The 12,835-nt window shown below is 40.8% G+C and overlaps 1 protein-coding gene across 3 annotated transcripts in view; it reads right to left on the reverse strand.

Moving 5' to 3' along the window:
- SCTR (secretin receptor) overlaps positions 1-12,835 on the reverse strand; it is a 73,470-nt gene that overhangs the window by 49,485 nt on the left and 11,150 nt on the right. For 2 of the 3 annotated variants that reach the window (XM_047722585.1, XM_047722584.1), the window contains exon 2: positions 1,769-1,889. The exons of the other annotated variant lie outside the window; for it this stretch is intronic. In XM_047722585.1, coding sequence (XP_047578541.1) covers positions 1,769-1,889 — 121 coding nt within the window. The remainder of the gene's footprint in view (positions 1-1,768; positions 1,890-12,835) is intronic. 3 annotated transcript variants of the gene reach the window in all.

Below are 12,835 nucleotides of genomic sequence, written 5' to 3' on the forward strand. Positions count from 1 at the left end.
GGCAAAAGACTTCAATAGACATTTCTCCAAAGAAGACATACAAATGACTGACAGGTACATGAAAAGATGCTCAACATCACTCATTATCAGTGAAATGTGATCAAAACCACAATGAGTTATCACCTAACACTCATTTGGATGGCTACTATAAAAAACAAACAAACAAACAACAAAATAGCAACTGTTGGTGAAGATGTGGAGAAATTGGAACTCATGTGCTGGTGAGAATGTGAAATAGGAAAATCACTATGGAAAAAAACAGTATGCCAGACCCTGAAAAAATAAAAAATTAAGAATAGAATTACCATATAATCCTGCAACTGCCCAGGGTTTGGGAAGAGAGAGGGATGAATAGGTAGCACACAGAGGATTTCTAGGGCACAGAAACTACTCTGTCCAATACTATAATGGTGGACACACGTCATTATACATTTGTCAAAACCTACAGACTGCACACCAAGAGCGAATCCTAATGTAAACCATGACTTTGGGTGGTAATGTTGATCAATGTAGGTTCATCAATTATAACTAGTGTATCACTCTGTTAAAGGACGTTCGTGGGGGAAGTCATGTTTGGGTAGGGAGGAGAGAGTATATGGGAACTCTACACTTTCTGCTCCATTTTGCAGCAAATTGTTCTAAAAAATAAAGTCTATTTAAAAATTCAAATAACATACAATTAGCCATTATCCATTCTAAAGCATACGATTCAGTGGAATTTGGTACAGAGTATCATGCAACCATCACCTCCATCTGAATCTAAGATATTTTCACCACGCCAAAAGGGAACAGCTAAGAATTAGTCCCCATTCCCTCTCCCCTTGCCCCCTGGGGGCTACCCATCTAATTTCTGTCTGTATGGATTTGCCTGTTCTGGATATCTTATATAAATGGAATCATGCCATTCATGGCCTTTTGTAACTAGCTTTCATCACTCAACATGTTTTCAAGATTCATACATGTTGTAGCATGTATCAGTACTTCATTTATTTTTAAGACTGAGTAATGTTCCATTGTATGTATAGACTACATTTCCTTACCCATTCATCAGCTGATGGACACTTGGGTTGTTTCTGCCTCTTGGCTGTTGAGACTAGTGGCACTGTGAATACGTGTGTACAAGTCTTTGTTTGAATACCTGTAATGGATTTTTTTCTTAATGTTACATGCCTCCTTATCCTTAGTGGGGGGAAGTTAAAAAGCAGCATAAAAATAAAATTAACATTTAAATATCAAATTAATGTTATTTTTAAATGATTAATAATGTTTAAATGAATAATATTTAAGAATTAAACAGTACCTAACACACTTTATCATTTCATCATTATAATCCCAAAGTAGATATTATCACCTCCATTATGTAGATCAAGAACCCGAGTCTCAGCAGGTTAAATAACTTGTCCGTGGTTACACAGCCAGTGAGTGGAAGCCAACATTGGACCCCAGGTTTTTCTGACCCCTTGCTGACTCTGTGACTACCTCACTCATCAAACTGGCAGAGGAGGCGAGAGAATGGATAAGAGGTACACTGCCTTAAAAACACAGACTATATCCACGAGCCCCGAGGAACAGTGAGTGGTGATGATCTGGCTTTTTGGGTATGTGTCAACTGCTCATTGGGATCATTCCAGGCCCTCTCCAACCCTTCAGGTGATTATCTGAATGAATACAGCTAGTCTAGCTCCCTCCATCCCCAACCAGCCCAGTATCCCTTACCCTAGTGGGATTAGTGGGACTAGTCCAAGCATGGACTATGTGGGTCACATACCTGGGGCTGGCTGCTCTGTGCCCAGGTCTCCTGGATTCTCTTCAGAGAGTTCCTGTAAGCACTGGTCCTGTTCCTCTTGCAGCACACGCATCACATCACACAATCCAGGGAGGGCACCCACCTGCAAGTCCAAAACCCAGATTGCTCATCACAGCCCCTAACTACTGTGTACCACAAAAAGACTTTCTGTGCATGAGAATGGGGCCAAAAAGTGGGGATTCAAAATGAGGAAAGCAAAATCCATGCCAGGAAGGAGCTCCTCACAGTGAGGTGGAGGCAGCCACTCCTTGAAGAGAATTCAGACCAGGGCTGGGACAGCCAGGACACTCGAACACAATGTAGCTTGTCCACTGAAAATCTTGCTCTTAGGTTTCCCAAGAGTCCTGAGCCCAGTGAGTTACTTGCTTTCTGGGCACCTTACCATTATTAGTCTGTAAGACTTCATTTGTTCCAACAGTGTTTATTTCTCAGGTTTGGCAAATTTGGTTTTGGTTTGAAGGTCTTTGAAAGCTATGCTTGTCTATCTCCCAGTTCCCTAGAAGAGCATCTATGGCCACCCCAGGCAAACAGCGATGGACAGAGGAGTTGGACAGGAAGGGTTAGCACACAGTCCTGGCTTCCTAGCTCTTCCTAGAGTAGATTTCCAGAACATGGCTCGCTTCTTTTATTCATGCCTGACACTTGATAAATATGTGAGTGATTGGGTAAATGAATGAATGAATGAACAAAAGAACAACTTAAAAGATCAATGAATTAGACTCCTACTTTACTTTCTACAGAGTATGGAATTTTAATATTAGAGTCTTTTCACACACATTATTACCTTATTTAATCCTTAAAATAACTCTGTAAAGAGACCCAGGAAAGGCAACTGAAACCCATTGTGATTAGGGCATGTGACCAAAGGCTGACACCTAACGTTCCTGATTTCAGAGACCAGCCTTCCAAGAAGTCAAAGGCCAGCTTTTATATGCTCCTGTCGACCTTGCACCAATGCTTTGCAGGTGGAAATGTCAACATAATGGAGCAGGAAGAGAAGTCCCTGGGGACAAGGCCATGCTCCAAAATGGTGCAAATCAACAAAAGATCTGGCCAGAGAAGGGCAGCTAAGGTAGCACTGTCTTCCAATGATTCCAAAGACAAACATAAATGATCTGATTATCTCTTATTTGGGGTCTTCCACACTCTTCACTAATGCAGTCAGAAAGTATCTATCTGCAGGGTGCCTGGGTGGCTCAGTAGGGTAAGCATCTAACTTTTTATTTTGGCTCAGTTCATGATCTCAGGGTCATGAGATGGAGCCCTGTGTCAGACTCCATGCTGATACCAAGTGACTGGGTCTGTGATGCCCATGAAACACACACATCACATCCCCTGGCCCAGAGCCTGTGATCATCTGCAACAAAGCTACCACAGGAACACCTGTGCCCACCCAGCATTAAAATCATACTGTGCTCATTCCTTCCCTAGTCATTTCCCCTACATTTCCATCTCACACCTGACAACATAACAAATGACTTCATAGCATTGTTTTGATGCCTCTTATATTTAGACTCTTACATTGAAACAAGTGGCTTCCCTAAGAAAACAGTCATTGTTAGGAGAACCAGCAGGCAGCCCCATATACTCATGCTCTTGTCCCCTTGTGGGGCTCTGCCCAGTCCTTGCTGAAGCTCATCATCACCAGCAGCCTCTGGCTTTTCAGCAGAGGCAGTAGAAGAGTTTCAGTGGAAAAATCCACCTACAGGTTTCCAGGCTGCCTTTAGTTCACCAAGGATCTCAAGTAGGCACACATTCTGTTCAGTGCCACTTTGAAACTAACATTACCCTTAAAAATGTGAGTGACTGCTGGAGGTAGTGTGAGCAGGTACAATATTTTAAATGTCATCATATATTAAGTGTCACAAAAATGTTCATACCCTTTGGCCAACTGACTTTACTTCTAGGAATCCACCCCTTATGGGAAAAGCTTTATATAGAAAGATTCTATTGCAGCTTTACATTTAGTAGAAACAAAGAGATAAACTTCAGCTTTCAGGAAGATGTAGTACATGTAACTTTTCCCTATTACTCCCGTTAAGTACAACAAGAAATCCTGGACATCATGTACAAAACAAGCATAAAAAGATTCTGGAAGGTGGAAAGAAGGCAAAGTGGCTAAAGACCTCCTGACTCAAGGAAGTGGTGAGTTCCCTAAAGTTTATTTTCTCTTTGTATAACCCATTACTAAAACTGAATAAGTTAGCAATAAGAAAATGCAGCCAGAGGCAGACCAAATAAACCCCCAGTAAAAGTCTGTTCTCTCAAGCCAAGGACCAGGAAAGAGGGAAGGTAGCAAGACAGAAAGCATATAGACAACAACTGCCCTACAACAGCCAAACACCAGAGAAAAAACTGTGGTCAGCTGGGGAGCCAGGACTTCTGCCTTCCCTGGGCTGTGAAACCGGTCCCCAACCTCCCTGCCAAGGTGGTGGCAGAGATGGCCAAGTGGGGAGCTGAAAATTCATCCCTGCTGTTTGCTAGCAAAGGTTCCCCCAGCCCATGATGTTAGTAGAGACTGAACTTCCACCCTAATCCAGAAGTAATGAGGTGCTCCTCCATCTCCCCAGTGGGGTGCTGTCTCAGGTGCTGAATGAAAAGAATGGTCAACCCAGAATCCTATACTCAGTAAAAGATATCTTCAGAAATGAAAGGGAAATCGAGACATTCTTTTTTTTTTTTTTTAATTTAAAAGATTTTATTTGTTGGACAGAGATAAACATAGCAAGAGAGGGAACAAAAGCAGGAGGAGTGGGAGAGGGAGAAGCAGGCTTCCCACTGAGCAGGGAGCCTGATGCAGGGCTTGATCCCAGGACTCCGAGATCATGACCTGAGCAGAAGGCAGCTGCTTAAGGACTGAGCCTCCCAGGGTCCCAAATCAAGACATTCTTAAAGGATAAGAAAAACTAAAATAATTCATTGCAGCACCCTACCCTCAAAGAATGGCTAAAAGAAGTTTCTCTAAACACAGAGGGGGGCCTAGTGGGCACTCACAATTTTCACCACCAGCAGTGGTGATGAGACCCCATCCACTGCTGTGTTATAAGATCATGTGGGAAGCTGATACTCCCACCCCTCACTCAGCAGTAAGGGAAGATCCTCTCTTCCTTGCCAGTGTCCAGTAAGGCAGAATGGGGAAGTTGGAAGTCTACTTACACCTGTCAGGAATGGGGCAGCACCCACCCCCTTCCCCCATCGGGAAAAGCCAACTAAGACAGGTTTAAATAAGATACAATCTAACAGCAATACAAAATGTCCTGCTTTCAGTCAAAGATCACTCATCATATTAAGAAGCAGGAAAATGTCAAACTGAATGAAAAGAGGTGATCCACTGATGCCAACACTGAAAAGACAGGGATCTGAAACAATGTGAAAAAGACTGTAAAGCAGCCAACATAAAAATGCTTCAGTGAGCCATTAGAAGTATACTTGAAACAAATGTAGAGATATAAACCTCAGCCAAAAGAGAAAGTCTCAGCAAAGAAGTAGAAGATATCAAAAAATCAAATGTAAATATTACAACTGAAAAAGACAATAACTGAGGTAAAAAGCTCAGTAGAAGGGCTCAGCAGAATGGTGGTGGCATGGGGGGGGACATACAGAGGAAAGAATCACTGAGGTAGAAGACAGGGCAGTACAAATCTCTCAATCTGAACAACACGGAGAATAAACCAAAAATAAAAATGAACAAACTTCAAGGCACCTGGCTGGCTTAGTCGGCAGAGCATATGACTTTTGATCTTACGGTTGTGAGTTCAAGCCCCATGTTGGAGCTTCAGTAAAAAGTAAAATAAAAAAAAATTGAATAATCCAGAAAGAAAGAAAATAAACAGACTTTCAGGGTTATCCAGGACAGCAGAAGCACAATCCCATAAAAGGAAAAATGGATAAATTGGACTTCATTAAAAATTAAAAACACTTCTGTTTCATGAAATACCATATTAAAAGGATGAAAGGACGAGTTACAGATTGGGAGAAAATATTTGCAGACACATATTCAAGAAAGGACAGGTATCTAGAATTTATAAAAACATTCAAAACTCAACAGTAAACAAACAAAAAATCTAGTTAGACATAAGTAAAAGACATGAAGAGACATTTCACAGACAGCATACAAATGGTAAATAAGCACATGAAAAGGTTTTCAAAATTACTAGCTATTAAGTGAACGCAAGTTGAAACCACAATGTATTATCACTATAATCTATCATAATAGCTTAAATTTTAAAAATAGTAACAACAGATGTTGGTGAGGTTGTAGAGAAATTAGATCATGCATACATTGCTGATCGGAATGTAAAATGATATAGCCACTCTGGAAAACAGGTCGGCAGTATTTTTATAAAAGCTAAATATGCAACCTTTATATGACCCAGCCATTGCACTCCTAGGCCTTTATCCAGGAAAATGAAAACTTATATTCATGCAAAAATCTGTACATGAATATTTATTTATAGCAGCTTTATTCATAACAGCCCCAGACTGAAACAATCCAGATGTCTTCCAGTGTGAATAATTGAACAAATGATGGTGAAACCATAGTATGAAACTCCACTCAGCAATAAAAAGGAACAAACTATTGATACATGGGCCAATCTAGGTGAATCTCCAAGGAAGTACGCTGAATGAAAAAAGGCAATCCTGGGGCACCTGGGGGGCTCAGTGGGTTGGGCCTCTTCCTTCAGCTCAGGTCATGGTCTTGGGGTCCTGGGATCGAACCCTGCATGGAGCTCTCTGCTCAGCAGGGAGCCTGCTTCCCCCTCTCTCTCTGCCTGCCTCTCTGCCTACTTGTGATCTCTGTCAGATAAATAAAATCTTAAAAAAACAAAAAGGGGAAAAAAGAGCCAATCCCAAAAGGTTACCTATCATACTGTATGATTCTGTCTATGTAACTCTTGAAATGATGAAGTTATATAAACAGCAGATTAGCGGTTATCAAAATTAAGGAATGGGTAGGAGTGGGAGGGAAGTGGCTGTGACTGTAACAGGGCACTGTGAAAGATCCCTGGGGTCATAGAAATGTTCTGTACCTTGACTGTATCAGTGTCAGTGTTGGGGTTTTAATACCGTACTACCTATAGTTTTGTAAGATTTTATCACTGGGAGAAATTGACAAAAGGCTATAAAGGGGGGAGTCTTTCTTATTATTTCTTATGGTCTATGAGTATCTCAAATTAAAAGTATAAATCTTGAAAAGAGACAATCTAAATACCCAAGGGAACACTCAACTAACATTCAACATGATATATAACACTATAATCTTTTTTTTTAAAGATTTTATTTATTTGGGAGAGAGAGAGAGTGAGCAAGAGAGGTAGAGCAAAGCCAGGGAGAGAGGCAGAGGGAGATACAGACTCCCCACTGAGCAGAGGGCCCAATGCAGGGCTCAATCCCAGGACCCTGACATCATGACTTGAGCTGAAGGCAGACGCTTAGCCAACTGAGCCACTCAGGCACCCATATAATACTATAATCTTGAAATTACATTCAATGTGATAGTTTCAGCCATGATAATTCAGAAGACTATTCAGCAGTATAGACTATTGATGTTGACACCAAGATATTAAATGAGAAGAGCATGACACAAAGTTGTATACATAGTATGATTGTAAGGATGTACAATGTACCATATTTTCAGAGGAAACCTTGAAGAGAATACATGAAAGTATTATGAAAATTACAGGAAATTTTTAAAACAATATGTAAATATAGAGAAAGGTAGACACTTCATTCCATGTCTCCATTCCCATTCTACCTCCAGCTATAACCTCTCTGGCAGAGATGGCTCTTTGTCTCCTTAATAATTATTCTTCCCTTCCTCCACTGCAATCAGAATTTAACTGGGCATATGGTTGCCCATCTGGAGACTGGAGTTTCCAATTTCTCTGCAACTAATGCGTGCCCACATGACTAGGTTCTAGCAATGGATTAGAGCAAAAGACACATGTACAAATGCTATCTTTTGCCTTTAAAAGGAAAGGAACACGCTTCCCTCTTTCATGTGTGGATACGGTGATGAGCCATATTCAATCATGGGGAGGAGGGCAACACTTCAGGCTTGACTCCCCTGCCAGATTCAGAGGACAAAATCCATCCTGGACTGCACTGGTGAACTTCCACATGCCACAGCATCCTTTTGGTATTAATATAGACAACATAACTCATAACAGACTTTGGAGATTTACTGCCAAGGACAAGGAAAGAGGCATTATCCTAATTAGAATCATTGGTCTCAATTCTCTATGGGAGTTTATACGTATGACCTCATGGCGGATGGAGTATACTTCCTCGTGTGGGCTTGGCCATGTGACTGGCACTGGGATGCTAGGTAGATGTGATATGAAGAGAAGCTTGAAATATGTTTGCACAGATATGCTTGCTCTCTTGCCTTTCTGTCACCTGGGGTATCCTGCTGGTTTTGGAAGAATGAATAATACACATGCAGCAGACCTGAACCTAACCCTGGGTGCTGAAGCCAAGCCAGCTGGATCAATCAAACCTTAGCTCCCTTGCAAACAAAGAGGGAAGTAAACACCTATTGCTCTATACTACTGAGATGTTTATGATTGTTACGCAGCATAGCTGACTGACACAGGGTAGGAAACAGATTCTAGGGCATCATTTAGGGAGTGAAGTGTGCCATTTAGGGAGTGAAGTTCCCCCTAAGAGGTGACGATTTGCACTGTGGGATTCAAGAAAGAGTCACTGCTGCAGAGAGGACTCTTGAAAAAGTGGAGGAAGGTTAGAAATGAGAGGGCTGGGAATATCTCTCCAAGAAAAGTTCAGCTTCCTTGGTGTTTTCCCCTTGGACTACAGAAAAAATAATAATCAGAGGACAGTTAAACTTTTTCTTCTTACCCTATGTTTCCTTTTTCTAAATCACAGTAGAATATACATAACATAAAATTTAGTACTTTAGCTGCATTTAAGTGTACAGTTCAGTGGCATTAAATACATTGACAACGTTGTGCAACCATTGTCACTATTTCCCAAACTTTTTCAACATTGCACCAGGAGCTCTGTACCCATTAAGCAATAACTACCCATTTCCCTCCTTCCATGATGACCTCTGGTCTACTTTCTGACTCTACAAATTTGCTTATTGAAGGTATTTCATCTAAGTGGAATCGTGGTATGTGTTCCATGTCTGGTTGACTTCCCTTACTGTGTTTTCAAGATTCATCCATGTTGTAGCATCTATCAGAATAGCATTCCATTGTCAGGCTGAATAATATTCCATTGGGTGTATACACCACGTCTTGTTCTTCCATTCCTCTGCTGATGGACACTCACGTCTCTTCCACCTCTTGTCTATTGTAAATAATGCCGCCATGAACATGGGTGTGCAAATATCTGAGTCCCTGCTTTCGATTCTTGTGGGTGGATAACCAGAGACAGAGCTGCTTGCTCACATGGTAATTCTATGTTTACTTTTTTAGGAACCACTTAAGGGTTTTCCACAACAGCTGCACCATTTTACATTCCCACTAGCAATACACAGGGGTTTCGTTTTCTCCACATCCTCATCAATCCTTGTTATTCTTTTGTTTTACTTTATATTTTTTAAAAGACTTTATTTATTTATTTATTTATTTATTTATTTATTTATTTAATGAGAGCGAGGAGGAGCAGAAGGACAGGAAGAGGGAAGGGAAAGAATCTGAAACAGACTCCACGCTGATTGCAGAGCCCAACATGGAGCTCGGTCTCACGACCTTGAGATCATGACCTGAACTGAAATCAAGAGTCAGAGGTTTAACCAGCCCCGCTACCCAGTACCCCTGTTTTACTTCATATGTTTTTAAAGTAGGTTCTACACTCAATGTGGGGCTCAAACTCAAGACCCTGAAATCAAGAGTCACACGTTCTACCGACTGAGACAAACAGGAGCCCCTATTTTTATACTTTGTTTTAGTAACAGTCATCCTGATGGGTGTGAAGTGACTCATTCCACATTTCTTTTACCCCGATCCTTCCATTAAAATGTAATAAACCAAAATAATTCTGTGTTGTAGTGGCATGCCAGCAGCAGCATTCTGCTGAAAGGACTGAGCCCATGGCTCCAGACGGTGAACTGCAGTTAAGAAAAGGGGCCCTCGGGGAACCTGTGGGTGGCTCAGTCAGTTAACTGGCTGCCTTCGGCTCCAATCATGATCCCAGGATCCTGGGAGCGAGCCCCACATCGGCCTGCTTCTCTCTCTGCCTCTGCCTGCCACTTGTGCTCTCTCTCTTTCTGACAAATAAATAAATAAAATATTTTAAAAAGAAAAAAAAAAGAAGAGAAAAGAGGCCCTTGGGGTTGCTGGGAGAGGCTGGGAGGACTGTGTTCAATGGAGCAACCACCCAGCAGAGGCACTGGAGGGAGAATAAATGGAAAACAAGCCCCCTTATGATCTAAATTAACCTAGAGAAGGGAAGGAGAAACTGCATGTGTGTTTATATGTATATTTCTATATGATTATTAAACATAATTTTACTTAAAATTCACAGGAGAGGGGCACCTGGGTGGCTCAGTCATTTAAGTGTCCAACTCTTTGTTTTGGCTCAGGTCATGATCTCAGGGTCCTGAGATGGAGCCCAAAGTCGGGCTCCGAGCTCTTCACGGAGTCTGCTTGACATTCTCTCTCCCTCTTTCTCTGCCTTTCCCCTCTGTGGTCTCGCTGTCCCTTTCTAAAATAAAGAAACAAAATATTTAACTTATTTGTGGAGCATAACAAATAGCATGGAGGACAAGGGGAGATGGAGAGGAGAAGGGAGTTGAGGGAAATTGGAAAGGGAGGTGAACCATGAGAGACTATGGACTCTGAAAAACGATCTGAGAATTTTGAAGGGGTGGGGGGTGGGAGGTTGGGGGCACCAGGTGGTGGGTATTGTAGAGGGCACGGATTGCATGGAGCACTGGGTGTGGTGCAAAAATAATGAATACTGTTATGCTGAAAAAATAAAAAAATAAAAAATAAATAAAAAATAAAAAATAAAAAAAATAAAAAAAAAGAAACAAAATATTTATAAATAAATAGATAAATAAATAGAATTCAGGGAGAAACAAATGAAGATGAAAGAACTGCTAACACTGTCCTCAAAACAAGAGCGACTGGTCCTCAGAAGATACCTTTAAACAGTTAAAAAGTTCAAATTTGCGCATATGTGTTTTTTCTTTTACTTGTACTAGAGCCAAGGAGTTTGTCATGAAAAATAGCAGTTTCCTTCCCTAACCTTTACCTACTTTCCAGAGGCAACCATTTTCAACTCTTTAGCGGTTCATTTGGTTTTTATCTCCATATTGTTTTTAAGATTTTCTTAAAGTAATCTCTGCACCCAGCGTGGGGCTCAAACTCATGACCCCAAGATCAAGAGTCACATGCTTCTCTGACTGAGCCAGCCAGGCACCCTCCATATTTTAAAATTATTTTCTTACACTGCTACTTCTTGGTCTGTTCATCAGAGACACTACTTAAAACTCTCTGTTATGGAAGACAAAGATTTAGATGTTTTTAAATCTTCCTACATACATAGGACATTCATTCTGTCCCCCATATATTTAGTTTTTAATTTATATTTATATACGTATATTTAATTTGAATTTTAATATTTGATTTAATTTTTAGTTAAATGAATGGTCTATATTTATAATGTCTTGTTTTGACTGTGATATATCGCTCACTGCTAAGTCTAGCCATGTAAAATGATTATGTCTCTTCTCGTACATTTTGTTTTTCCTGAGGTCAATAATTACTTTGTTTTTTTCATTTGATTAGTGTTCTCTCTACATATGGCTAATTTTTCTAAGTGCTCTGACTGCTTCAAGAGACATCTATCAACAGTTTTATTTGTTTTACCTCTAGGGACCTCTCTGCCGGCCCTCATTCCTCTCGCTCCAATCTGGGCCTGATGCCTGGCTGTGGTTTGGGGTACCCTCTCCTCCACTCTTCTTTTTTTTTTTTTTTAAAGATTTTATTTATTTATTTGACCCAGAGAGAGAGAGAGATCACAAGTAGGCAGAGGGGCAGACAGAGAGAGAGGGGGAAAGCAGGCTCCCCGCTGAGCAGAGAGCCCCATGCGGGGCTCCATCCCACGATCCTGAGACCATGACCTCAGCCGAAGGCAGAGGTCTAACCCACTGAGCCACCCAGGCGCCCTCCCCCACTCTTCTAGCTAGTCTTCACTTTCATAGATTTCATGTCTTTTTCCTTGCTTTGCTTCCTTGTTTTGTAGAAGCACAGTCTCTAGTTACTTCCTACAAAAGCATGTGTGGGAGATAAACTTTGAAAGCTCGGCAGGAATGAACAAGCTTTTATTAATCTGATAATTAATCAAATTTGGCAGAGAATTCTGGGTTGAAAAGAAATTTCCTTCCATGTTTTGAAAGCATTTCTCCTTCTCTCTTCCAATATCGGTAAGAAATCCAATTGGGCTTCAAAGCCTTTTGTACGTGACTTCTGTTTTCTCTGTAGAAATACTCAGGATTTTTCTTTTTAGTTGCTTTTAAATTCCTTGCGGAAATGCATCTTTTTTTATTCATTGGTTAGATACTCAGGGGACATTTCTATTTGAAGATTTGTGTTCTTCTGTCTTGGAATTTTTAAAATGTTATTGATTTATTTTATTAGTTCCTCCCTTCATCGTCTCTATTCCATCTTCCTAGAATTCATATTATTTGAATAGTGGACAACCCAGATGGACCGTCTAATCTTTTCACCTTTCTCTACTCTCCTACCCTTGTATCAGATGCTCTTTTTCTGAGGTACCTCCTTAACATCACCTGTTGAGTTTCCTAATAAATGTTTTGTCATCATACACTTAATTTCTACACAGCTTTTCTTATTCTCTGGTGATTCCTTTTCTCTAACACCCTCTTTCCCACATTCTTTATTCTTAGATCTGGCATCCTTTTTTTTTTTTTTAATTAAAGTTAGATTTATTTATTTTTTTTTAAGAGAGAGAGAGCACGAAAAAGGGGAGGGAGAAAGAGAAAGGGAGACAGACTCAGGCAAATTCCCTACTGAGCGTGGAGACTGATGCAGGGCT

Source organism: Lutra lutra, chromosome 3, assembly GCF_902655055.1.
Source record: "Lutra lutra chromosome 3, mLutLut1.2, whole genome shotgun sequence".
Classification (NCBI taxonomy): Eukaryota; Metazoa; Chordata; class Mammalia; order Carnivora; family Mustelidae; genus Lutra; species Lutra lutra.